General features: G+C 55.2%; 3 protein-coding genes across 7 annotated transcripts in view; 2 read left to right on the top strand and 1 right to left on the bottom strand.

The window, feature by feature from the left end:
* Positions 1-757: 757 nt before the first annotated feature.
* On the top strand, positions 758-7,369 carry ANKRD39 (ankyrin repeat domain 39). 2 transcript variants are annotated; one of them, XM_070474520.1, is made up of 5 exons: positions 758-962; positions 1,187-1,210; positions 2,022-2,125; positions 2,890-3,093; positions 6,934-7,369. In XM_070474520.1, exons 1-5 carry the CDS (start codon positions 863-865, stop codon positions 7,075-7,077), a joined length of 576 nt encoding a protein of 191 aa, XP_070330621.1. In that variant the 5' UTR covers positions 758-862; the 3' UTR covers positions 7,078-7,369. The 2 variants fall into 2 exon arrangements, with proteins under 2 accessions (XP_070330621.1, XP_020761703.1); XM_020906044.2 differs by lacking the exon at positions 1,187-1,210 and having other exon boundaries at positions 761-962.
* A 664-nt stretch (positions 7,370-8,033) lies between these two features.
* The window catches only part of CNNM3 (cyclin and CBS domain divalent metal cation transport mediator 3), a 43,236-nt gene continuing 24,534 nt past the window's right edge, over positions 8,034-26,735 (bottom strand). Inside the window, exons 2-9 of one of the 3 annotated variants that reach the window (XR_011490404.1) lie at positions 26,510-26,653; positions 25,390-25,539; positions 24,969-25,138; positions 24,682-24,778; positions 24,170-24,303; positions 23,672-23,810; positions 10,988-11,388; positions 8,034-10,689 (exon numbers count right to left, since the gene is read on the bottom strand). Coding sequence is in view for 2 of the 3 variants with exons in the window: in XM_070474464.1 (XP_070330565.1) it covers positions 20,523-20,587; positions 23,672-23,810; positions 24,170-24,303; positions 24,682-24,778; positions 24,969-25,138; positions 25,390-25,539; positions 26,510-26,653 (899 nt within the window). In the remaining variant the exon portion in view is untranslated. Of the gene's footprint in view, positions 10,690-10,987; positions 11,389-18,333; positions 20,588-21,085; positions 21,185-23,671; positions 23,811-24,169; positions 24,304-24,681; positions 24,779-24,968; positions 25,139-25,389; positions 25,540-26,509; positions 26,654-26,735 lie in introns of those variants that run through there. The other 2 variants (XM_070474476.1, XM_070474464.1) reach the window with 2 other exon arrangements.
* ANKRD23 (ankyrin repeat domain 23) lies at positions 9,936-15,763 on the top strand. Of its 2 annotated transcripts, none has more exons than XM_020906042.2 (9): positions 9,936-9,998; positions 11,395-11,541; positions 11,723-11,851; positions 13,064-13,183; positions 13,356-13,454; positions 13,542-13,640; positions 13,744-13,842; positions 13,980-14,078; positions 14,169-15,763. In XM_020906042.2, exons 1-9 carry the CDS (start codon positions 9,972-9,974, stop codon positions 14,262-14,264), a joined length of 915 nt encoding a protein of 304 aa, XP_020761701.2. In that variant the 5' UTR covers positions 9,936-9,971; the 3' UTR covers positions 14,265-15,763. The 2 variants fall into 2 exon arrangements, with proteins under 2 accessions (XP_020761701.2, XP_070330603.1); XM_070474502.1 differs by having other exon boundaries at positions 13,058-13,183.

Below are 26,735 nucleotides of genomic sequence, written 5' to 3'. Positions count from 1 at the left end.
ATATAGGAAGCAGCCTGTCCAGGGCCAAGATATTCTTAAGAAAACCAGGACCTAGCCTGGCTTCTATAATTCACGCCCACACACAGGCAGTGGAAATGAAGAGTCCTCTGTACCCTTGACCAGTCTGGGGGGCCTGCTGTGGCTGGAACAACCTGCTGCCAGGGTTCTGCTGTAATAGAGGCCTGGCATCTGCTGATTTGAGCAGCTAGCTTCCTGCATGGTCAGTAACCCACAGCCGAAGGAAGTTGATTCAGTAAATTAGGTGCCCACTGGGGGGATGACGGTTCTAATTTCTTTTCCCTGCCCCCCTCCCAGCCCCTACCCCGGGCCTACTTGCTTTCAGGAGCCAATACAAGTTGTAGCCATCTGCCTCCCACGGCATTTCAAGAAGTGGGCAGCAGGAACGAGAGGAAGGAGGGGGTCTTGGCCTTTCAACTGGTCACCGCGCGGCCGTGGGGACCCATCAACCTGAGCCAGAGATGGTGGGGGAAAGAGGTGGGGAAGGGCCTTGGGGCCCGCCTGGTGACCCCCGACCCTGGGGATCCCGGCGGGACGAGGAGAAACTGGAGGGGGTCACATCCATGGCCGGCTGCCCTCCCCCAGAGTCGGTCTTAGGTCTCAGCGGGCGCGCCCGGGCCTCCGCTTAGCCTGGGACGCCCTCTCGTGGCCGCTTCGGGCCGGCGCGGTCCCGCCCTGCCGTCGCGATTGGCTCCCGGGCCCAGACTCAGACGCTTGATTGGCCGGCCCCGGGGTTCGTGCGGACGCCGAAGGGTCAGACCGGGCGGGTACGCCGAGGCCGCGCCCATGCCGGCCCGTGGCGGTGCCCGCGCCCGGCAGCCGGTGGGCGGGCGCGGAGAGCGACATGGCGGCGCCGCGGCCCTGCGCGGATGGGCCCTGCTGCTCCCACCCCAGCGCGGCGCCCGGCGTGCAGCAGACGCTAGACGAGATGGACTTCGAGAGGGGTGAGGGGGCGTGCGGCTCTGCCGGCCCGGCGCCTTCCGGCGTCCGCAGGCCCCCAGGGCCAAGGAGGTGGCCGTGAACCGGGATCCCTAGAGGGAAGCGGGTGGGGGGTGGGAGCGGGCCTGGTCGGAGCGCGGGCCGGCTGTGGGCTCGCAGCTCCCGCGTAATGAGAGCCCGCCGGGGCCCTGGCGCGAGCTTGGCAATAGAAACGCTGGTTCGTCTGCAGGTCGGGAAACAGGCAATGGCTTCGGTAACTTTCCCCAGTGGTGCGGCGGGATCCGACTCCCCACCTGGTGCGACCCCGGAACACCCAGGCCTGCTCCGGGGTCTGAGAGGGGTCGGGCGGCAGAGTCTGCTTCCAGGGCACTGCACCCAGCCGGAGGGTATGGAGCTTCAGACCAGGGGGCTGCGCTGCTCCGGGCTGTGTGTCGGGCACTGCAGGCATCAGATAAGGCAGATGGCCTCCAGGAGCGCGATGTCATCCTTACGTGTGCGTCCAGCGGGGTGACTCCTTTGCCCCAGACCATCCGTGGTGCCCCCGGCTGTGTGCACAGAGCCTTTCTCTGTCTGGTTGCCCACCACCCACACGGCCTGCCGCATTTGCCCCCGACTCTGCTCAGGCCTTCCAGCCAGAGTCCCTGAGCTGCGCGTGGGGCTCCGAGGACTCAGGGTCCCACAGACTAGATGCCTGCTCACCCCTGTGGCTGTGGTTTTCTCTGCGGGCTGGCGCCTGACAGTGTTTGGTTGTGACTGTGTATTCAAGCATCTTAAATAGCACTCTATCCAGCACTGGTGTGTTTGAAGTGGGGCAGAAGGGAGGTTGTGTCTGGCCAGTCTCCTGTCCTAGGTAGACAAGCCCCTGGTCTGTCTGGCTCACAGCGATGTCTCCAGCACCTCTCACAGTGCGCAGCACCCCTCAGAGGAGGTGCGCAGCTCACATTTGTTGAGCAGACGAATTCCCATTTGGTAGATGAGAAAGAAGACAGGTCGAGAGGTGAGGGAAAGTGCCAGGAGCCCCCAGTCCGTGAGCATCATTCAGTGCTTGGGTTGTGCCTCTGCAGGAATCTGGTCGGCAGCCCTGAACGGAGACCTGGGCCGAGTGAAGTATCTAATCCAAAAGGCAGCGGACCCCAGCCAGCCTGACTCCGCAGGCTACACAGCTCTAGTGAGTTGGGGAGGGGCCTCAGCTCTGGGTTCCTGCTCGCTGGGCGGGGATAATGTTTGCCTTTTCCCTTCTCGCACTGTTTCTTCTCTCCCAGCAGGGTTTCTGTTTAAGCATCTTATGAACCTGGGTTTTTAGTTAGCAGAGGTGTTTTTCACTGATTGTTTACTATCATTTTCATAATGGTAAAGAATCCACCTGCCAATGCAGGAGACGTGAGAGACCTGTGTTCCATCCCTGGGTCAGGAAGATCCCTTGGAGAAGGGAATGGCAACCCACTGTAGTATTCTTGCCTGGAAAATCCCATGGATAGAGGAGCCTCTTGGGTTACAGTCCATAGGATCGCAAAGAGTTGGACACAACTGAGTGATTAACACTTTGACTTTTCACTTTCATAACGATACTGTGAGGTAGGATTGGTAATTATTGAAACTTCCCTGGCAGTCCAGTGGTTAAGATTTCACCTTCCCATGCAGGAGCACGGGTTCTATCCCTGGTTGGGGAATCAAGATCCCACATTCCTGGGGACTGCTGAGTCCAAATGCTGCCAGGAAAGATCCCGCATGCCGCGACCAAGGCCTGACAACCCCAAAATAAATAAATATGTTTTTTAAATGGAATGGTTATTATTCCCACTGTCCAGTGGCTGAAGCAGAAGCTAAGCATGCAGGCTCGCCCTGCTCACCCGGCTGCCAGAGGGGGCTCCAGCTGCCGCTGCACCCCTCACCCAGGGTTCTGTCTCCTGACCCTGGCTCTGTTCACTGCAGCACTATGCCAGCCGCAATGGGCACTATGCCGTGTGCCAGTTCCTACTGGAGAGTGGGGCCAAGTGTGATGCCCAGACCCACGGGGGAGCCACCGCCCTGCATCGCGCCAGCTACTGCGGGCACACGGACATTGCCCGGCTCCTGCTCTCGCACGGCTCCAACCCCAGGCTGGTGGATGCCGACGGCATGACCAGTCTGCACAAGGTGCGTCCCCTCTCAGAAGTTTCACAGGCTGCAAGAACTTCTTGTCTCTTATCATTATAAAAGTTAGAACACGGGAATTCTCTGGCTGTCCAGTGTTTAGGACGTGGCACACTCACTGCTTGGGCCCAGGTTCCATCCCTGGTCAGAGAACTAAGACCTCACAGGCCAAAAATAAAAAAGGTATAACATGTTCATGGTAGAAAACATGGGGATAACAGAAAAGCATAAAGTAGAGAATCGGGATCATTTGTAATCTCACTGCTCACCCATCATCACTTGAGGATTAACATATAATTTTCCAGCGAGTTTCCTGTGCACGTAAATTAGTACGAAACATAAGGTGTCATTTTCTTTCTTAGTGATGCATCCTCAGTGCTGCTTCACATAGTTTTCTGAAACTTGAACCTCCCCTTGCCTGTCCCTCTGGTCCACTTTCCACACTGACCGGAGTGATCATTTAATTAGAAGTTTTCTGCCTAGAAACATGTACCCACAGTGAACAGCTTGAAACATACAGAATACCTGCTCTGGACACAAATTTCGCTCCCTGCCCCCCTTCCCGGTAGCTCAGTCTTCTGGGTCACTTTATTGACTGGGGAATTTCTACAGAAATTTAACACCTGCGGCTGGCGATTTTTCTTTTGGCCCAAAATTAGTTCTGTTATTTCACCAACACTTTGCAAGTTATTGGGCTTCCCAGGTGGCACAGTGATGAAGAATTCGTCTGCCAAGGCAGGAGATGTGGGTTTGATCCTGGGTCGGGAAGATTTCCCCTGGAGGAGAAAAGGACAACCCACGCCAGTATTCTTGCTGGGAAAGCCCATGGACAGAGGAGGGGTCACAAAGAGTCAGATATGACTGCGCACACGCATTGTGGGTTATTACATTCAGTAGTTACACTGGACACACCTGTTAAGTCTTCTCATTTTGGGGAAATGTTGTCTTCAGTCCACTCTGCTATAGAAGCAAAGGAGCATTCTCTCTTTTTGTTGGTCTAATATTCATATCATCTGAATCAGAACTTTATTCTGGAGAACTGGCATCTTCTTAGACACTAGCATATGTGTCACTTGGAGGATTGGAGAAAGTATCTTCATAAAATTCACCAAAAAATTCTTCACTCAAAATTTCTCGATGCATCATTTTTGAAAATTTTATGTTTATGATATATACAGCATTGGGATAGGAACCTAACGGAGCACAATGTGAATGATGATGACGATTATGTTATATAATGAACCCTGATCAGTTCTAAACTCCAACAGGGCACAGTGATGTTAATTGTATCACTGTCTGAAAATGTATTGATATGTCTCTGGTCAGTCATGTGTTAGGGCATCCCCTTTTGCCGATTTCTTGTTTATCTTTGAAAGGCAGTTGATGCATCCGTAAGACCTGTGTGTATAATCTGGTCCTCTCTTAGCCCACTTGATCTTCTCCCAGAGCGATGGTTTAAAGCGCAGTTCGGACCACACCATGCCTTAGTCCTCTGAAGGCTTGCTTCTATGAAGTCCTTACACTGGTTAACAGGCCTCCTGGGGTTGGCCCCTGCCTACCTGTCAGCTTGTCCTGAGCTCCCTCCTGGCCCCTTGCCTGTTACACTCAGGTCCTGCTAGTTGTCTTCAGTTTCTTTCTTTCTTCTTCAAGTAATTTTATTTTGGTTTTTTTTGGCTGGGCTGTGTGGGCTTTTCTCTAGTTGCAGCAAGCAGGAGCTACTCTTCATTGTGGTGAGCAGGCTTCTCATTGCAGTGGCTTCTCTAGTACTGGAAGACAGGCCGCAGAGATGTAGGCCTCAGTGCTTGCAGCTCCCAGCTCCAGACCACAGGTCCAGTCATTGTGGTTGACGGGCTGTTGCTCCTCGGCGTCTGGGATCTTCCCAGATGAACCCGTGTCACCTGTGTTGGCAGCAGATTCTTAACCAGTGAGCCCCAGGGAAGCCCCCGTCTCCCGTCTCTTGAACCCACTTCTGTATCCCTTGCAGACCACAGGCAGCGGCTCCTGCTGTCCGCAGGCCTCTCCACCCCCTTTGCTGTCTGGCTTGTGTCTGTTCCTCTTTCTGGACCTCAGCTTCCACATCACACGCTCAGAGAGCCTTCCTCTTCCTCGCGAACGGCAGCTCCCCTACCCGGATGCCCGGAGCACCCTGCACCTGGCTCCTCCTGCCTCTCTTCCCTCTTGGAGCCCCTCTTCGTGATCTCTGCCTCTCACTGGGGCAGCTGGAGTTGGCCTTGTTTCCTCCTGCAGCCCCAGCACCAGGCTCAGATGCCGAGAGAGCAGCTGGGGGCCCTTTTGTGTGCAGACCCTTGCCGGTTGGCGAGGCAGATTGCTTATTTCCCAGTGATCTGAACCGATGTTGCTTGAGTGTTTCACCACCACGGCTCCCGTGATGAGTGTTGACAGGCAGGACACTGCCGGGGACAGACCCAGCTGCTTTCACCCACGGCTTGCAGCATTCTCGAGAAATTCAGAGAACGAGTATGTGTGAGGAATATGAATCATCCAGCCCTTCCAGCCTGCCTGCCTCCCTCCCTCCTTCCCTTCTGCAAACGTTGGTGCCTTGTGTCTTTTTTGCTAAAAATTATTTGGAATTCGTCTCACAACGGCTCATAACTCACCTGCCTGAATGGAAGCAATAATAATCAGAACCCTGGGTCTGTTCCCATCAAGATATTTATGCCTAGTAAAGATTTAATTCATATTTGAGATGGTGTTGGGCACTAATATTTGATACCCTTCAGGAGCCCTTGTCTGTTGGGAGAAGTGGGGAGTAGAGTGATACAGCTATCGAGAGCCCGAACTTCGGGGTCAGACAGACCTGACTTAGAATCCCCCAAGCTGCTGCACTAGCTCTGTGACCTTGGACAAGTTACTCAACTTTTATAAGCCTCAGTTTCTTCGTCTATAAAAGAGAAACAGCGGTATTTCTTACTTCTGATGGTTATTGGAAACATTGAACAAGATAATCTGTGTAAGTCACCTAACCTCTGATCTTTTTTGGAGGATGTGGGTTAGAATTGATATCCGAATGGTTTGTCTCAGAGGGAAGAGGAGAAGCCTGGGTAGTAGACCTGGTTCTCTCTGCTCGTCTGAAAGTCCCCAGGACAAGGGCCCTGTCTGACGTGTCGTCTGCCCATGGCGCCCCTGTAGACAATACGCGTGTTCGTATAGATGCTCAGAAATCCAAGGCTCTATACTTGTTCTTTTTTTAAATTTTATTGTTCTTTGGTGTGCTGGGTCTTTGTGGCTGTGTGCGGGCTTTCTCTAGTTGTAGTGGGTGGAGGCTCTCTAGTTGTGCACAGGGTTCTCGTTGCGGAGCATGGCTCTAGGTGTGTGGGCTCAGTTGCTCTGTGGCATGTGGATCTTCGTGGACCAGGGATTAAGCCTGTGTCCCCTGGACCACTGAAGAAGTCCCTGCACTGGTTCTTTTTCTTTTTTCCTTTTTGGCCGCACCTGGTGGCATGCAGGATCTTAGGTCCTTACCAGATCCCTGTGGCATGTGGAATTTTTCTGGACCAGGGATTGAACCTGCACCCTCTGCAGTGTCAGTGCAGAGTCTTAACCACTGGATGGCCAGGGATGTCCTCTGTCCTTGTCCTCAATGTGCAGGCTTGAGCAAAGAAGCATGGCCCCTGAGCAAAGGGCACAGGAGGGAGAGCTCCAGCTGACTGCCCGAACGGCACCGGGTGCCCCACCACCGTGCACACGCATCATTGACAGGAGTCAAGGGAAACCGCTCAGCCAGCCGGCAAGACCTGTGCTAGGACCTAAAGAGCCCCAGACGTAGAGCAAGAAAGCGGGGCACAGTGGGGCCCAGCTTCTGATCGGCTCCTCTCCCCGCAGGCCGCCGAGAAGGGTCACGTGGACATCTGCTCCCTCCTGCTGCAGCACAGCCCGGCCCTGAAGGCTGTTCGGGACCGGAAGGCCCGGCTCGCCTGCGACCTGCTGCCTGGCAACAGCGACCTGCGGGACCTGCTGGCCGGCTGAGTCGCCGCCCAGTCTCAGACGGCGCCCGAGGACTCAGACTGGCTCTCCCAGCCCCCACCTGGACAGCACCCGAGCCGCAGGGTGAGCGCCTGAGGCCAAAGGAGCCCGGCAGAGCCTCGTTCTGGCCCGGCAAAGCAAGGGGACTCAGATTGCGGGGCGCCAGGGTGGCCGCCTGGACAGATGATTGTATTCTAAATTAGCTCATGTGGGAACATCTATCCGTTTAAAAAAAATAAAGTCATAGCCTTACCTCATCCCCTGCACAAAAATAAATTTGGAGTTAAGACCCAAATCTGAAAATATAAAACTCTGTAAGCATGAGAAGCAGCTTTGGAATACGTGACACATGAAAAGCTGCTTTCGAGTGACTGGTGGGGTCCGTGTGCGGATGAGATGAGTGGAGATCTGAGGAGCACTGAGGGGGCGCCCAGAGCCGTGCAGACAGCATTTGAGCTCCCACCTCCCCAAAACCTGACCCACACCTGCATCTCTACCATAATTTCATTCATGTTAACTGTCCGAGAGACAAGGTGCTATTGCTTTGTTTTATGTTGCATTCACTGCTGATTACTAGTGAGGTTGACTGCCTGTCTTCTGTGACCTTGTTCAAATTTAAAATTTTTAATTTTTAAAATTGTTTTCTTTTTTCATAGGAGTCGTTTATGTACTTTGGATATTGATCCTTTGTTTTGTGTATATATCTATATGTATCTTTTTCATGCTGTCTCTTGTCTTAACTGTGTGTGTTGTTACCTGTTTATGAAAATTGGTACAGTGGATAGCAGTTTGGCAATATCTACTAAAATTTAAGTGAGCAAGACCAATACTTCTAATTTCTCTGTAGCTCCCTAGAGAAATATCCATGGATACAAAGTTATTGTGTGTGTGTGTGAACTTAGTTCCCTGACCCGGGATGGAACCTGCGTACCCTGCATTGGAAGTACCGAGTCTTAACCGCAAGTCCCCAAAGATGTTTATTTACAGATGCATTTATAAAGATGTGCACTGGAGCATGGGGTGAAATGTTAAAAAAAGAAGAAAAAAAGTAGAGCTAACTCCAGTGCTCCCAGCAGGGGGACAAGTAAGACTCCCGCCTTGGAGCCACATGAGCAGAGATGAGGGTCCAGCCCACGAATGCAGCCTGTGCTGATGTGGAAGGAGTGCTGAGCCGTGACCACAGTAGAGTAGGTAGCCACACACTCACACACACTCACACACACTCACACACACTCACACACACACACACACTCGGGGGAGCGTCAGGAGGAGGTGTGTGAAACTGCACCCACTCTTTCCCCAGGTGGGCGTCCTGACCTTGATTTGCTGTGTGTGGATTTACAAGAGGTGATTTTTTTCTTCAATAAAGTAATACCAACAATAAATTAATACTAGTTGCCTCCATGTGAGTACCAGCAGTCTTCCGCTGAGCGTTTCAGATGCAGCATCAATACCCTCGCCCCGGGATGTTGGAGGAGAGGAGTCGTGGTTCCCTTCCTCAGGACCACAGGCCAAAAATCACCCTTGAGAAAAACACCCTAGGCCGTAAGCACAGAAGAGTTTCTCTGAAAAGCCCTGGGCTTCCCAGGTCGGAGCTCAGAAGCCGGCTGCGGGTGGGCCCTCGGCAGCCCTGGACCCACAGCTCTCCCTCCCCCGCTCCCGTCCTGCTCATCTCTGCTCATGTGGCTTCGAGGCCAGTCTTACTCACCAGCTATCAGGTTTCCTTTCAAAGGTCAAGGCAGAAATTCAAGGCACAGCTGGGTGGAAGGCATGCTTGGTGTCTTGGGGAGAATTAGGAAGGTTGACTGGTAGCTGCAGACAAATCACTTTGCAACTGGATAAATGGTTAATGTTTGTTCTTGGACCTAGAGCAGATCTGAACCTCACCTTGCTGGGGAAGGATGTGTCCCAGGCTCAGCAGGGCGTCTGGCTGGGGGCCTGCATGTGAGCCATGGAAGTCTCTTCCAGAGGCGTGAGGTGCCGATGACAGGCTGGGCTTGGCTCCTGATGGTGGCCTAGCTTAGTACCTTGACCTTGACCATTGGAGTGGTGAGGAGGCAGGGGGTTGCCTGGGGAAGGAAACCCTGGGAGCAGCCAGGTTTCAGCCTGGAGACTGGCCGAGAGGTAGAAAGTCACTTGGTTTCTTCCTGTAGGAGCCGGGAAGCTTCCTGAGGCAGAAGTCAGCCTCTTCGGCCTCTTGCGTAGAGGTCCACTTTAGGATCCTGGGCCTCCTGTTGCCAGGGTAGTCGCGTTGTCTCCCCGGATCTCCCGCAGCCAGCCCAAGGCCTCCCTCCACAGCAACGTGGAGGCTCACACTTCCTTTTCTCCATGGTGTCTACACTTGGGAGCATACATGAGTGCTAGGTCGCTTCAGTCGTGTCCGACTCTTTGCAACCCCATGGGCCGTAGCCCGCCAGGCCCTTCTGTCCTTGGGATTCTCCAGGCAAGAAAACTGGAGTGGGTTGCCATGCCCTCCTCCAGGGGATCTTCCCGACCCAGGGTTCAAACCAGCATCTTTCTGCATTGGCAGGCAGATTCTTTACCACTAGCGCTGCCTGAGAGGCCCACACTTGGGAGAATGGGAGCCATTTCCCCTTGAACCTGGGCTGGTGGCCCCACGTCCAGGATGTGTGTTGATGGGTTGAAACACCTCTGAGTAGGTGTGAGATGGGGGTGTCTGAGGATGCAGCTGACTCAGCTCAGAACAGCTCTTTCTCCCGCCTGTAGCGGGCTAAGTGCCCAAGGCAGTATTTTGGTGAGGGTTACAGAGCCACAGAGTTATCTGGCCCGGGGCCCAGGCCTCCGCCTTGCCCTCCCCCTGCCCCCCACTGGCTCTACTATAAAAGTGTTGAGCTGCTCAGCTTCTCTCACCAGGGGCCTGAAGAGCAGGGGGGACCATGAACTTCATCAGCATCCAGCAGCTGGTGAGGACTTGGGGCCGGGCGGCGGGGGTTGGGCAGTGGTCTGGGCGCCCCGGGACCGTCTCAGCAGAACGAGGGAGTCAGGCAGCTGCTTTGTGTGGCCTGAGGAGGTTTGAGTAGAAACATGCGGTTCCGTTCTGGTCTGTCTGCCCAGGTCTCACCTGAGGGGCTAGGGAGCGAGAGAGGGAGGAGACAGTGAGAAAGGGGCCAGGCAATGGTCGGCAAGGAATTCCTTGAGTCCAGTGGGTTCTGCCCTTGACTGATGGCAGAAGAGTGGGAAGCGGCAAGTTACCCGGGAGACACGAGTGTGGCCCAGGTGCTGGTTGAGCTCAGCTGTGTTGCTGGTCGTTGCTGGGGAAATGGTCTGGAGGGTCTGACTGCCTTGGCTGGGGAAGGGGAGAAGGTGGGCAGTGAGAGAAGCAGGGATTCCAGTGACACTTCAGGCTGTTGAGGGAGGCTGTGCATGGAGGCCGCAGGTGTCACTTTGCCCCCCAGGCCCCACTGCCAGCCAGTTCAGCCTGTGCTGGGAGGCGGGTTGCAGGGCCCAGGAACTGTTTGATTGCCTGAGTTCACTTTAGAAGGGAATGGAATAGAGTCCCATGTGGCTGGAAACCATACACTCTGCCATCCTATCATTCCAGCCTCTTCTCTCCCTTCAACTTGCTTCTTCCTGGGTGCTGCCACCTCCTGAATCCTGGGGGTGGGGGCCAGGGGAGGGAGAAAAGAACGTTTTGTTGTAGGATGTGCTCCACCCTAGCCCCACTAACTCATTTCATCTTGGGCACCGAGAGGAAAGAGCTAGCTTTACCCCCAAGTTATTATAAAGAGAGCTTCCCAAAGAGCCAAAATCTGAATGCAGGAATTTGGCATTTTACCCGGGAGGCATCTCCGCTGTCCCCCTACCGCCCCCCCCACCTGGGGTCAGGTGGCAGTGTGGCGTGATCTGGTAGGCATGTAAGGACAACCACCCGCGAGAGAGGCCCTGAGCTCACCTGGATGCGGCCCAGCAGTATAAATAGACGCGGTGTCAGGCGCCCGCCACCGTGTTCCTGCTGACAGCACAGAGTGGGCAGCAGCCAGCTACCCGCCCGGGTCTCAGGCAGTGCTGCAGGTGCGAGAGCCACGAGGAGCGGGTGGGCCGCCACGGCACTTTGCACAGGTCCAGACAGGCTCGTTGACCTTTGCATGTCAACCCCTGGCAGGACCCCACCCTGTGCAGCACCATCGTGTTTGCTAGGTTTTGTCACTTGGCCATGTCTGACTCTGCGACGCCCTGGGCTGCAGCCCACCAGGCTCCCCTGTGCGTGGAGTTCTTCAGACAAGAAAACTGGAGTGGGGAGCTATTGCCTTAGGGCTCCTCCTAATTTTCCCGAGTCTTTGTCCTCGTCTGTGCCTACAGGTAAGTGGAGAGAGAGTTGAAAGGACGAAATTGGAAAGTGGACATGGAGTTCCTGATCCTGGAGGGGGGCTTCACAGCTGGAGGCTGGGGCCCCAGGAGGCCGAGGCCCGGGAGAGGCAGAAACTGGATGAGGAGAAGAGGAGAAGAGTGAGTGGCCAGCGGTGGCGGCCCAGGGGGCTGGGTGCGGGCAGGCTGAGCAGTGGGGCTCAGGGACTGATAGCCTGGGTGGGCACTCCTGCCTAAAGACGAGGGTGAGGCCAACCAAGAGATGCCCCAGGGCTCCAGCGGCCAGCAGCTGACGGCTCATGTGGTCCTGTTTCTGCCACAGCTTGAAAGATTTAACAGTTCCAGAACTAACTTGGAGAACCTGGCTGATTTGGAAAAGTTGGTTCAAAGACGGAAAGAAAAGCGACTGAAACGCAGGGTCCCCCCCAAGGCACCCCAGCCTGAGGTCAAGGTGAGCGAGGGTGCACACCCGGGCTGGAGTTCATGAGCCAGAGCCTCCTGTCCCCAGGAGAGGCCCGGGGAAGAGCTGCCCAGCCCGCACCCAGAGACCCCTTTGCCCCTGCTGGCAGCCTGAGTGGGCTGCTGGCGAAACAGCACCTCAAGCTGGGGGCTTAGACAGCAGCTGTGTATGCACGGTCTGCTCAGAGGGCGGGCAGTCCCACATCAGGGCTTCATCCCGAGGCCCTGGGGCTGGATCTGTCCATGCCTCTCCCCAGCTTAGGGGTTGGTGGAAATCTGTCATTTCCTTGGCGTGTGGATGCGTTGCTCCGGTCTCTGATGTGAGCTCACACAATCCACAAGGCCTTCCACGTGTGCATGCCTGTATCCAAATGTCCCCTTTCAGTAAGGACTTGTCATATTGGAACAGGGCCCACCTACTCCAGGATGACCTCATCTTAAACAATTATAGCTACAGTGACCCCATTTCCAAGTAAGGTCACTCTCAGAGTGCTGGGGTTAGGACCTTAACATCTGAACTTGGAGGAGACACAGCTCAATCCATGACCCCCACCTCATATACCTGTTCAGTCTTCTGGGGGCAGGATTGTTTTTTTAAAGTTTGTATGTATTTACATAATTGGCTGTGTGGTGTCTAAATTGCATCATTCTGAATCTTTGGTTGTAGCACATGGACTCTCTAGTTGTGGCTTTCGGACTTCGAAGCGCACAAGCTCTGTAGTTTTGATGTGTGGGTTTAGTTGCCCTGTGGTGTACGGGATCTTAGTTCCCTAATCAGGGATGGAACCCATGTCCCCTGCATTGCAAGGGAGATTTTCGACCACTGAACCCCCAGAGTCGTCTCTGGGGGCAGGTTTTTTAATCTGTTGTTTGTATCAGCCGATAGTGCACTGGTCCTCAGCCAGGTCTCTGGTTAGACTGGGGAGGCCATGCATCCCAGTGCAGCCTCTCGAGTGAGTGGGCCTTGTCCTTGAACTTACCTGGCTTTCCTGGTGGCTCAGAGGGTATCATCTCCTGCCTGCAATGCAGGAGACCAGGGTTCGATCCCCGGGTCAGGAAGATCCCCTGGAGTAGGAAATGACAACCCACTCCAGTCTTCTTGCCTAGAGAAATCCCATGGACAGAGGAGCCTGGTGGCTGTAGTCCATGAGGTCACAGAGTCAGACATGACTGAGCGACTAACACTGAATTTACTCAGCCGCAGCCACAGGCCCACCTGGAACCCGTGGACCTGGAGGAGTTCCTGAAGGCAGCTGCCGAGAACCAGGAGGCCCTGATTGACAAGTACCTGGCAGACGGAGGTGACCCCAATGCCCATGACAAGGTAGCGAGGGTGGCGCAGGCATGGTGCATGCCTAGGAAGGGGCTTTTGTTTCACGGGACACAAGTCCCGTGGTGCCTCCTGAGTGGGGAGAGAGTGGCACTGGGAGCAAGGTCATGGGGTGGGACCAAGGGTGGCCAAGCTTCCTGCACCCGACCTCCCGCTCTCTCCCCAGCTGCACCGCACGGCCTTGCACTGGGCCTGTCTGAAGGGTCACTGTGAGCTTGTGAACAAGCTGCTGGAGGCAGGTGCTGCCGTGGACGCTCGGGACTTGGTAAGACCCAGGGAAGGGCCACCCCCACGGCAAACCTCCCACTGGCTTCCCCACACATCAGGGTGAGGTGGGTGCTTCTCTTTGCAGCTGGACAGGACCCCAGTGTTCTGGGCCTGCCGCAGAGGCCACCTGGACATCCTCAAACAGCTGCTTAACCAGGGCGCCCAGGTCAACGCCCGAGACAAGGTGAGGGCACAGGCCGGGGTCGGGGGGGAGCCCGAGGCTCTCGGGGTAGGAACACAGCCGTGCCAGCCTGTGATGACACCGCTGCCCCTCACCGCTGCCTCAGATCTGGAGCACGCCCCTGCACGTGGCCGTGCGCACGGGACACTGTGACTGCCTGGAGCACCTCATCGCCTGCGGGGCCCGCATCGATGCGCAGGACAAGGTTGGCGTCTGGTTACCAGAGGTTGGGGCGGCTCACCCCCGGGGCTGGGGCCCGAAGGAGCCCAAGCTCAGCCACGAATGGCGCCTGCTCCCAGTGGGGCAGGGCTGAGGAGGATGACACCCCATCCCTCTCAACAGGAAGGTGACACGGCTCTGCACGAGGCAGTCCGGCATGGGCGCTACAGAGCCATGAAGCTGCTGCTGCTCTACGGGGCTGGGCTGGGCGTGCGCAACGCGGTGAGTGCGGGCGGGCAGCGGGGCGGAGAGCAGGGCGGGGTGGGCGGCCCAGGGATGAGAGTGGGCTCTTAGCCAGCGCCCTCCTTCCAGGCTTCGGTGACCCCAGCGCAGCTGGCCCGGGACTGGCAGAGGGGCATCCAGGAAGCACTGCAGGCCCATGTCAGGCACACCCGGACCCGGTGCTGACCACCTGCAGGGCCACTCAGCCTCATTCCAGCCCCACCACCTCCCGCCCTCCCGTGGTCCTTCCTTGGCACACCCCGGCCTGACCCCTCGTCTCCAGGCAGCCCTGTCAGGGCCGCTCCGAGAGGGGGACAGGTAGGAAAGCCTTCCTGCCTCCAGTCCTGGGGCTGAGCCGTGCCCAGGAGGGTGCGAGCTGGGGGCTGAGGCAGAGGACCCGGGTATGGGGGGCAGGAAACTGGGTCCAGTCGAGGGGCAGCAGAGGGTCGGCGCCAGGATGGAACGGGAAGGGAGCGAGCCTCAGGCTTCCGGGGCCAGTGCAGGAGACAGCTCCTCAGTGTCCACTGGCCCTGTGGCCAGGAGATGGCCAGGCTCAGCCCTCCACGAGGGCCCGCCTGCTGTCAGGGGGTGACATGTCGCGAGGCCAGCGCCATCTGGGCCACACAGGTGCCCTTGGGCACAGGTTTCTCCAGGGGCCTCAGTTCCTATCAGCAGCAACCCTGATAGCGTCCAGAGTGGCTCCCGACGCTTCAGCCTTGCGGCTCTGAGCTGGGTCTGACTGTCTGGATGGGGCTGCTCAGCAGGTTTGAGCCCCCCAGCACAGAAGGCCAGCCCCAGCCCGGTTGCCTCAGCAGCCCCAGGGCTGACGAGCTGGAGCTAACGTTTACCCCAGGGAAGCCTTGTGCCCTTTGTCAGGCCCGCCTGCCGCACTCGTCCGCCAGCTGGCAGCTCTTTGCAGAGGAAGTACCCGGGTGCTGGGGGTTGCTTGTGGCCCACTCAGCTTCTGGGGCAGTGGCCCGTAACCCTACTCTGCCCTGGGCGCGGATGCCCCCCTGGCACGAGAGCGGCACTGCGGCCTGGCCCCTGTAGCCATGCCACTTCACCCACCATCAAGGCAGGACGCGGAGGGCTCTGAGCTCACCTGCTCCTTCCCCTTCTCTCCCGACCCGAGGTGGCCTAAGGCCCAGCCTCCACACACTCCCCTAAAGCTTCCCCTCACCATCCTTCCCGGGTCATGCCGCACACATGCAGACTTGTACCTGTACCGCTGGCGGGGCTGGGTCCTTTAATGCCAGAAACCAGAAAGCAAACCTTTGAGAACAATTTTGCCCCAAATGGAGAGCCACAGGCAGAGGGATGGGCTCCTGGACGGAGGTCAGCCTCCCTCATGGAAGGAACCTGGGCTGATAGCCACTCTGCAGCAGTTATTTTTTAGTCTCACTGGCCGCTTTCTCAGGCCGAGGACAAGGCAATTTCTACTCTGTGAAAAAGCCGGCAAGAGCTCTGAAGGGCGGCCGCATGCCCGCCCCTCACACAGGCAGCTCCTGCCCTGTTGTGACAGAGCCCCCCGTTCACCCAGACATGGGGCCCATGGGCGAACAGCTGGTCAAGTTCACAGAGAAGATGACTTCCCATCTAGAAAATGGGGACACTTAAGTGACAGACAGAAATACCTTTTTATACGCATCACTACTTTTTGTTCATTAAAACTTGTTGATTATCCATCATGGCCTGGTCGTCTGTTCTGGGCCAGAAGGGCCAGTTCCACTGGCCTTGGGCTTCGTCTTCCTCAGCAGCAAAGCCAGGCCTGATTACCACGCTGGCCTGAGAGCAAGACCGGCCCCTGAAAGCAGAGCAGGCAGGCAGGCAGGGCAGTGCTTCTCAGCTAGGCTGCCTGTTAGAATGAGGAGGGAAGATTTCAAAGATTCTCATTTTGGGTTCCCCTGGTGGCCCAGTAGTTAAGAATCCACCTGCCAACACAGGCAACATGGGTTCAATCCCTGGTCCAGGAAGAGCCCAGCGGCAGAGCAGCTGAGCCTGGGCCCCGGAGCCTGGGAGCAAGAACTACTGCAGCCCGCACGCCGCGAGCCTGTGCTCGGCACCGAGAGAAGCCGCAACTGGAGAAAAACAAGCGCAGAAACGAACACTCAGCACAGTCAAAAAGTCTGAAAAAATCCTGACGTTCAGGGAGTTTTGGAAATTCCCTGGTGGTCCCATGCTGCCACTGCACGGGGCAAGGGTTCAGTCACTAGTCAGGGAGCTCAGATCCGGCACGCCATATGGCCAAGAGGTTAAAACAACACAAAACCTTGATGTCCAGCCTGAGGAAATCAGAATCCCAAGGGTGGGCCCAGGGGCCCAGGAATAAGCATTTTCATATAGTTGACATGCCTGTCTATGAAGGTGATCCTAAGGAATCTTATTTCTAAAAAAAATGAAAATAGCACCTAGAATGATCTCAGGATACAAAAACCTTTTTCTATACACTAGTGATGATTCTGAATACTAAAACACACAGTACTACTTACAATTTGCTAAAAAGGAAACCCACTTAGGTGTAAATCTTACAAAACATGTAAGGACCTGCAGGCTGAAAACTACAGTGCTGATGAATGAATGAAATTTAAATAGATGGGAGACATACACATGGATTGAAAGATGCAACCGAGTAAAGATGTTGGTGCCACCTAAATTGATACACAGGTTTAACCAGTTCCTGACAAAATCCCAGCAAAGTTTTTTTTTTTTTTGTAGATTAGACAAGTTATTCTAAAATTTAAAACATACAACTCTGGAGAAGAACAAAATGGAAGAAATCAGTCTACTGATTTCAGGGAACTACTAAATAGCTCCTAGGTGGTACTAGTGGTAAAGAACCTGCCTGCCAATGCAGGAAAGACTGTGGGCTTGATCCCTGGGTCAGGAAGATCCCCTGGAGGAGGGCATGGCAACCCACTCCAGTGTTCTTGCCTGGAGAGTCCCATGGACGGAGGAGCCTGGCGGGCTGCAGTCCCATGGGGCTGCAGAGTTGTACACGACTAAAGCGACTTAGCAGCAGTCAGTAATCAAGACAGGGTGGTACCAATGGAGAGAGAGAGACATCAGTCAATGGAACAGAACAGATGACCCAGAAATGGAGAAAACAAATATGCCCAAAGATGCAAAAGCTACTCACTGGAGGAAAGACATGCTTTACAACACTTAAGGTAATGAACATCTATAGGCAAAAAAAGACAACAACCACCCTTTACTCAAAATGGATCACAAAGGGCTTCCCTGGTGGCTCAGTGGTAAAGAACCCACCTGCCAGTGTACAAGACATGGGCTCGATCCCTGGTCTGGGAGGATCCCCCATACCATGGAACAACTAAGCCATGAGCCACAACTACTGAGCCTACATGCCTAGAGCCCGAGCGCCACAAGAGCAGCCACCGCAATGAGCCCGCAGACTGCAGTGAAGAGCAGCCCTCCTTCTTGGCGACTGGAGAAAACCCAAGCAGCCAAGACGACCAAGCAGAGCCAAAAATAAATGATTAAAGAAAACAAGACCACAAACGTAAATGCAATGAAAAACTGTAAATACTTTATAAAAACAATCTTCAAGTCTAGATTTAAAAAAAGAAAAACTAGGTAAAGATTTCTTCGGTGGTTTAGTTGCTAAATCATGTCTGACTCTTGTGACCCCACGGACTGTAGCCCGCCAGGCTCCTCTGTCCATGGGATTCTCCAGGCAAGAATACTGGAGTGGGCTGCCACTTCATGACACCAAAAGCATGATCCATAAACAATGAGTAAACTGGAATTCATCAAAATTTATTTCTGGTCTATAAAAACTCCCATTAAGATAAAAAAAAAAAAAAAGCTACAGACTGGGAGAAAATATTTGCAAACCAAAAACCCAATAAAGCCTAGTAATTCTCAAAACTCAGCAGCAAAAGAACCAAACAATCTAAGTGGAAAATGGACAAAAGACATAAACAGACGTTTCACAAAGTGAAATAAGCACATGAAAAAATACATTATGGAAATGCAAATAAAATCCACAATGAGATAGCACTACATACTTACCAGAAGGGCTACAATACGTGACACCACCAAGTCCTGGGGAGGAAAAAACTCAACATGGGAAAAAAACTCAACATATCACTGGTGGGAATGTAAAGTTGTGCAGGTGCTCTGAAAAGGTTTGGCAGTTTCTTTTAAAACCTAAATATGCAATAACCATACAAACCTGGCAACTGCATGCCTAATCATTGAGCTCAGGGAAAAGAAAACCAATGTCTGCACAAGAACCTGTGATGAATGTTCATAGCAGCTTTATTTGGAATAGCCAAAAACCGGAACCCACCCAGATGTCCTTAGACAGGACAGCGAGTCTGTGGTGGAATACCACACAGCAATCACGAAGCAACAAGTGACTGACGTGGGCAACAGCCTGGAGGAGACCCCAGAACAATGCGCCGAGTGAAGAAAGCCAGTCCCCACACTCACATACCACAGGACCCCATTTATACAGCATTCTTCAAACGACAAAATTACAGAGATGATGTACAGATTAGTGGTTGCCAGGGATTACGGGTGGTGGCCAGAGGGGGTGGGTGTGGCTTTAAGAGCATCTGTTGGAGGGAGGTCCTAGTGAGGAACAGTTCTGTATCTAGACTGAAGTGGTGGTTACACAATCTGCATGTGATTAAGATGCTACAGAGCTACATACCCACACTGCAGCAGAGTCAGATTCCTGGTTTTCATACTGCACTCTAACTATGTAAGACCGTGTAATCATGGAGGAAAACGGGGAAGGATACATGGGACCTCCATCCTTGCAACTTCCTATGAATCTGTCATTATTTCAAAGTAAAAAGTTACAGTAGAAAATAGGAAAAAAGGCAATAGCTCTAAATGCAACTTGGTGTCCTGGGTTGGGTCCTGCAACACAAACGGACATTATGGAAAATTTGATAAAAACCCAAATGAAGTCTGTAATTTAGTTAATAGTTTTGTACCAATGTTAATTTTTAATTTTGATAAGTGCACCAAGGTTATAGAAGATGTTAACATTCAGGGAAGCAGGCATGATCTGTGAATATAAAATAATTTTACAGAATAAAATCCTGGTGCCTGGACTAAATCAGAATCCCTGGGTGAGTGGGTGGGTTGGAGGAAGTGGCCCAGGGAGCAGTATTTTTAACTTGCCATGTGATTCCAATGTGCAGCCAAGGTTAATCACCACTCTTCTGCAGAGAGAAAAAAATTTTCAAGTATCTATTTCCCACCTGGGTTTGCTCTTGAGAGAGAATTCCTTGAGAAGTTTCTAAGTGAGCATGCCACTGTATTTTGGCCTTCACTCGCACTGATCCTGGATAAGGACCCAAATGCCACTGAGAAAGGTTCAGAAATCCTCCTGCCTCCCTCGCTGGGGTCCCCATGATGCCCCAGTTTCTGCGCAGCTAAAGCACCACGGAAGGTGGATGTAGGTAACCAGAAGACGATACAAACGCCTTCTTGTTCCCACTTCTCTGAAGCCCCAGAGAGCTGGAATGGGAATAAAGCCATGAGCTTAAAACATCTCAGAGCTCTAAGAAAAACTTTTGATTTCACCTTTTTTCCAAAGACAGGTGACGGGGGTCTACCTGGTCCACACCCAGCCCTGCCTCCCCTGCTGCTCTCCATGCGCTTTCCAGCCACACAGCACCCCGGGGGCCTCCGGCGACCCACTCTGGGATCTGACGACAACGGATCAGGTGCATCAGAGCAATCCCTTCCCCCCACCCGTGACCTCTTCTTAACACATGGAAAACGACAACACTGTTAGTGCCACTGAGCCAGGCAGGTGGAGGAGCGGCAGGAAGAAGGGGCTCCTGAACCCCACAGGGGCCAGTGTGCTCGCTCTGGGCTTGGGACAGGGCAGGAAAAGCCACCTCCACGGGAGGCAGCGGGCCTGGAGGGACACAGCTTCCAGCTTTGGCGCATGCTCAGAAGCATGGTGTCATAAGGGAAGCCAGCAAGGCTGGCGTGGCCAAGCCCACGGATGTGAACCCCAGCCCACATGGCGCGCTTGGTTTGCTCAAGAGGTGCTGCCAGCAGCAGAAGGTTGGCAAATGAAGCAGAGAGAGTGCAGGTCACGGCCACAGGAAGGCAGTTACCGCGCTCACATCGTGGCCTGGCCGGAGAGGTATAGACACTGTCACAGGGAGGCTGGCCCCGGGGACTGGAGATGATGCTGTTCCTTTCACTCCATTCGGAAGCAGACCTGGAGGGCTGGCCCCCACTGACCCTCGTGTTCTAGGGGTGGGGAGGCAGAACCTGCTGAAGGCTCCTGGCACTGATGTCTGGTTCGGAGGACAGCCAGGACCTGCACGTACAAGGCCACCTAAAACGTGGCCCGCAGGGGACGGGATGGGCTGGCAGGAAGCTGCTTTCCGGCTTGCTCCAGTTCCCCACGTGCTTGTCTATTCCCCAGACCTGGGGCTGCTTGACAAGCGGCTAAACTCCCGGGTTCCGCCCGGGGCTCTCCTCTGCTGGGAGACCCGGTCTGCTGTGGTTGGATCCTAGAGAGGAGAGGAGGGTCAGCGTTAGAGCATCAATCAAGGGAGCGGGTCCTATGAAACAAGCTGTAAATCCTCTTTGGGAAGGCAGCAGGCAGGTAAGGCAGGGGAGCCTCAGGCCTCTTCGGGAGGCACTGAGGCAGAGCTGGGAGGATTTAGTTAGGAAAACGGTCAGCCTCACGACAGAAAACCACTGTGAGGACGGACGCCATCACCAAGAGGCAGGGAGGCAGGGCTGCTGCCCATGGGAGGCCAAGGCCACAGGGCCAGGCGGAAGACACCTGCGCTGGGCAGCACACCTGGCACCAGAAGGAAGCGGTCACTGCCAAGGCCTCCTAGAAAAATGAGCCGAGAAGTAGCAAAAAGGGACAAGAAGTGCCCACTCACCCCCCACGGAGGAGAGCCTCCCTTCTGGGGGAGAGGTCTGCAGGGCACCCCCAGCAGCTAACAGGCTGGGGAAGGGAAGCAAAGAGAAGGTAAAGTAAAAGGAGAGATATTTACCTGGGGTGTTGTCTTAAACAAAAAATGCTCACTAGTCCACAGTCAATTATCAACTGCAGTTTCCAAGTGTGCCAAAGAGGGAAAGGTCTACCGGGAAGGCTAGAGAGAGAGAAGGAAGAGGTGGGGAGAAGGGGGGAGAGAGGGTACGCGCCAGGGAGCCGTACACGCAGGGCCCCCGCCCGGCAGTGCGGCTGAGACGAGGCCGCGAGGCCAGGGGGCCTGGGAGGCGCCGCCGAGCGTGGACGCCCCCCCCCGGCAACCCCGCCCAGGGAGCGAGGGACGTGGAGAGCTTCCAGATTTCAAATGGCAGACCAGGGCTCAGAAAGCAGCGTCCAAGAGCATCGCTAGGTTTTGTGGGTCTTGGTGACAACGACTCAACTCCACCGTCTCAGCTCAAAGGCAGCTGCACGCAAGCCACCAGCAGATGGGCGCGTCCAATCCAACGCTGTGAGAATGGGCAGACTGGGCCCTCAAGCCATTTCCAACCCAGCTGTATGCAGCTGCAAATTATGGTGCTTTCCAAGCATTTCAGTAAAAGTAGTTCTCTGCTGGGGAACCTAGAGCCTGAGTGACTCAGAAGGCAGCTCTGACCTGCGCTATTTCAGCAGGGCCCTGGGGACATGTCCACTGATTTCCCTCAGCAGCAAAGCATGAGGTTAAGAGAGAGGAAATACAAGACGCTGAGGGCTGCCCAGGGCCAACGTCAGGCTACATTTAGGGAAGAATTAACACTGTGACTAAGAACAGGGGCTAGTAATCCATTACAAAGAAGAAATGCCCACAAGCCACTATAAACCATTCCCTCGGCAGACTGTCCAACAGGTGGCTCAAGCCACAAAAGGATTTAAAAAAAGAACTTTGGGTATATGATAAAAGATGAACAGAAAAACCAGGATTCTTAGGTTTGTACCTTAACTACAACCTGTGCAGTCTGAGTAGTAGATGGAGCCAGAAAAGCTCACACATGAAAAAACTAAAAGCAAAAGGCTCGCATTCTGCAAAACAAAATTGCCCTGGTTTTTGAGACCTGAGTCTAAAGAGATGGTGTGAATTTATGTGTAAGGGGTGCCTCACAAAATAAAAGGTCATGGTGGGTAAACACAGGAGCGGGCTGAAGGGAACGAAGGATCTGTTTGTTCAGAAAGGCCGAGACTGTGCCCAACTCTAGGACCCGGCATGACCCCGGGAGTCCGTCACCAGCACCAGACTCACGAAGTGGAGCCACAGTGAGGCCCAGGGGGGCTCTGCCCCTCACATCTCAGGAAGCACCTGTCCATTGCTGAAACATGTTTTCTTCTCAGCTGCGGCTCCAGTAACCAGACCCACCTCCTGTGGGCACCACAACCCACAGGCCAAGGGTGCGCCAGGCTCTGAGCCAGAGGGCCTGTCTCTCCTGGCCTCCAACTCTCATCTGGAAAATGGGCGTAACAACTACCACCTCTCAGAACCTCAGGGAAGTCATCTCCGCCGAGTCAGGATAAGGCAGGCTCTCAACACAGTGCAAGGCACAGGCAGCCTTCAGGAAGACCTTGGTGTCCCCACTACAGGGTGGGATGTGGTGGGGGATGGAGCAAGAGTCAGACCCCTGCAGGCCCCCTTCGGCCTCTCCAAAGCCCCACCAAACCCTGCTGGTCCTGAACATCGAGGGCAGCAAAGCTCTCTGACCTGTCCTACCACTCCCACCCAAAGCCCCTAGTTTACAGACTCCTTTTTGTTTTCCCTCCTTACACAGTTAGGGTGGGGTTTCCCCTCTCCCCCTGCAGAGTCCACTTTCTCCTGCTCCCAGGGGAGTCCCACGGGAGGCGTACCCTGAACAAACACCTCAGCAGGCGCCCCTCTTGGTTCTGGGATGGGGTTCCCCCCGCCACCCAACCTCTGAGTCAGGCCCACTGGACCTAAAACTTCATTTTCCAGGTGCTATGCTGGGCTTAGTCATTCAGTTGTATCTGACTCTTTGCGACCCCATGGACTGTAGCCCCCCAGGCTCCTCTGTCCATGGGATTCTCCAGGCAAGAATACCTGAGTGGGTTGCCAGGCCCTCCTCCAGGGGATCTTCCCTAAATGACCAATAGTGTGGCTGAATACACCCTTAATCCCATTTAGCAACTACAGCTGACCCTTAAACAACGCAGGTCTGAAATGCGTGAGTCCACTTACATGTGGGTTTTTTCCAATAGTAAATAATACAGCACTGCACAGGCCATAGCTAACTGAATCTGTGGATGTGGAATTGCGGATAGAGGACCGACCATGTGACACGCACAGATTTTCTACTGCACAGGGAACTGGCATCCCTCACCCATGTTATTCAAGGGTTAATTGTATTCCTTAAATAAACCAACCCACCCTTCAGGCCCGTGAGAGGAAATGCTGACTTACATGCTCTGCTCAAAATGCCAGCTGGTCTGTAGCTCGGTATTGTCCAAATCATTAAAAACACAAGAAGGGAGACAGAAAAGGATGGGGCGATGAAAGGAGAAAGAACGGAGGGCGAGGCAGAGAGCAGGGCCGTGTGTGTGTGTGTGTAGCCGGGAGGGCAGAGGGCACGCTCACCCACGGGGGCGACACTGCGGGACCCGGGCTCACCTGGGGCTGTGGCCGCCTTGTCACCGAGGAGCCTGGTCTGGCTGCCAGGGATGGCCAGAAGCTCTGTGTTCTCCGGGGACTGTGGCAGCGCCTGGGCGCGGGTGGCCAGGAGTGCATTGAGGTACTGCAACCGAGTGACCTGGGGGGCAGGAAGCATTGCGACTCGTGCGGGCGGGCAGGCAAAGTGAGACGAGGGCCCACACCACCCCTCCTGCCCTCCAGCACTCAAACTAGGGGTGGAGCCACACCTTGCAGGACGAGAGGAAAGAACGCACCCGGGGCTACTAGCTAGGGGCTGTTAAGACCCCCAAGGACACCGGGTGCCTAGGCCGCCAGGAGACAGAGGGGCCAGGCAGTCTGTCCTTCAGACCAAGTACAAGGCTTTGTTCCGAGACTCAATCACAATTTAATCCATTCTAACATGTGACCAGATGCTCCAGCCCTTGGGGACACAAAGCTGGTTAAAAGCCAGCACTGAGGAGCAACGCAGATGGTCACCTTGATGAACTGCAGGTCAGAGAGGGCCCTCACGGTGTAGTCAGGACAATACGCAGACAAGCGGGTGCTGTCAGCGGGCTCGGGCGGTGGGTCGTAGCGGATGGACTGGAGCGAGGACACCGGGGACTGGTGAACTGCAGAAAGGACAGTTAGTGATGTCAGCTGACCACGAGGGAGCGGGCCAGCCCCCGCCCAGCCTCTGAGATCCACCCTGCTGATCACCCCAGCAACGGGATGCAGCCTGGGACTCTGCACAGGAGGGCAAATACGCCCCTCCTGGGACAGGCTTGGCAGGGGTGGGAAGAACAACAAAGACGAGGCCTGTAGAAACTCTGCCCTTCCCTCCACACAGCCGGGAGATGGTAAGGGCCAGCAGGTCCCCAGGCAGACCGCCCTGCAAGAGGGGAACAGGGGAGCCCTTGCAGTGCCCACCCACCCCCACCTCCAGCTCCAAGAGGAACGCCTGCCCACCCACCGACCCCAACCTCCAGCTCCGGGAGGGCCCAGCTTACCCGAGGATGGCGCTGTCAGGGCAGAAACCCCGTAGTAGGTGAAGGCCCCATTTTCGAACTTCAAGCCCTCCTTCCCGATCTCCACCTCCACCCTGCCCTGGAAGGTGCGGAGAGAGAGGGAGGAAAAGAGGACAGGGAGAGAAGTGGACAGGTCACCTTTCCTGCCCGCAAAGAGCAGGAGAGCGCATGGACCCCACCTATCCAGGGGGCGTGCACCTGGTGTTCCTCTTCCTACACCCTCCCCATGTCCTGGGCAAGCGGCAGGCTGCAGGCCAGCTGGCAAGTACCTGCAGGATGAGGATGAAATAGTCCACCGGCCGGCTGCGCTGGTACAGGTAGTGGTGGGCGGCCAGGCGGTTGCTCTCGTCAAACCGTACTTCCTGGTTGACGCTGGGATGCTTCAGCAAGTGCAGGAGGACCTTCTCAGAGACCCGCAGCGGGCTGAAGACGTCCACCTCTGTCCCACAGAGGGAAAAAGTGATGGGGACACTGTCCTCTGGGCCCAGCACAGCCCGTGTCAGCACGTGCCCGTCTCAGCTGCCCCAGCCTCCCCGACACCCCCGGGACGCAGCTCTCTGTCATCCGGCAGAGGCCAGCCAGCCTCAGGTGAACCGAGATACTGACAGGGCAGAAAAGAGGAGTGCCAGGAATGGCAGTGGGCAGCGGGGTGAGCCAGAGAGCAGGGACGAGGCCTACCCCGGCTCTCACCTCGGGACAGGAAGCGCTGCGTGGCCAAGAGCAGCTGAGGCGAGATTTTCACTTTATAGTCGTCGTCAGACACCTTGAACAAGGAGAACTCCTCTTTCTGCCTGAGAGGGGCGTTCAGAGACGCAGGCTTCTTCTTCACTATAGTGTCTCCTGGGGTGGGGTGAAGAGGGCCTGCTGAGGCGCCAGGAGCCCTCCACCAACACGACCGGACCGAGGGGTTTGCTGCCGCTCCTGCCTCCAAGGCCTTGGGGCTCCTGGGGGAACGGTGTCAGGACCCCAGGCCCTGTCCTGGGCACTGCTGCTTTGCCGGAACCTGCATTGCCACCCCCACCAGACAATGATCCAGTACCCGCGTCAGAGGGGCAGTGGCCTGCATTCCAGGGACAGCCTGAGAAGTAGCAGAAAGGCCTGCTCCCCTCCTTGGAATTGGGAGCAGATAATGCAGACAGCAAAAAGCTTACATAAAACAGCAGCCCCCCTCCAGGAAGCATGAGCATGAGGATCACTCATCTCAAACAGCCGCTGATCTGCAGAGCCTGTGCCTATGGCTGTCTGAGGAGCCGAACCAAGATGTCGCGTTTGGGGAACAGACACACGGGCAAAGAGATTCATGTGCAAACTCACAGGGGCGGGCAGCTAGTTTTCTGGGGCCCCTGTGAGCTCCCCACAAAGCATGGGCTGTGTGTGCCCCGCAGACTGCAGCCACTAAGAGGCAGGCCCTCCTAAGACACAATCACAGGCCCCAAGATCATCTGGTTGGGGAAGAACCTCTTGGCAGTAAAGCAAGGGGTTCTTTGAGAACTTCTATAATGTAAAACAGGACAAGAGGCCAAGGAAGAGGAAGACTGGGCAACACCCATTCAGGCCAGAGGCAAGTCCAGTGCCAGGACTGCAACACCGCCAAAGGGATGATCTGGTCCAGCCACAGGTGAGCCCCACCTCCCCTGAGAGGCAATCCCAGCTCCCGCAGGGCTAAGGACACAAGCCCAGGGATGTGATAGCTCTGCCCCGAGATCCAGCCCAACTTCGAACAACATGGGGACCCCCAGCCTCTGATATACACATGTCTCCGTAAGCTCGAGACCAGCTGAGCCGGAGACACACAGGAGCCCGGACTCACGGTAGTCCTCAGACTCGTCCAGGATCTCGGACTTAATGATCTCCTCGATGACATCCTCCAGGGTGACCAGGCCCAGCACCTCGTAGAAGGGGTCACCTTCGCCCTCATTGTTCACCTTCTGCACGATGGCCAGGTGGGACTTCCCTACGGGGAGAGGACACTCACGTTACAGCTCGCTGGAGGCCTCCTTTTCCCTCGTCCCGACTGACAAGCCCACCACGAGGAT

Source organism: Odocoileus virginianus, chromosome 2 (assembly GCF_023699985.2).
Source record: "Odocoileus virginianus isolate 20LAN1187 ecotype Illinois chromosome 2, Ovbor_1.2, whole genome shotgun sequence".
NCBI lineage: Eukaryota > Metazoa > Chordata > Mammalia > Artiodactyla > Cervidae > Odocoileus > Odocoileus virginianus.
Note: the sequence above shows the minus strand (reverse complement) of the source record. Positions and strands in the feature narration are given on the sequence as shown.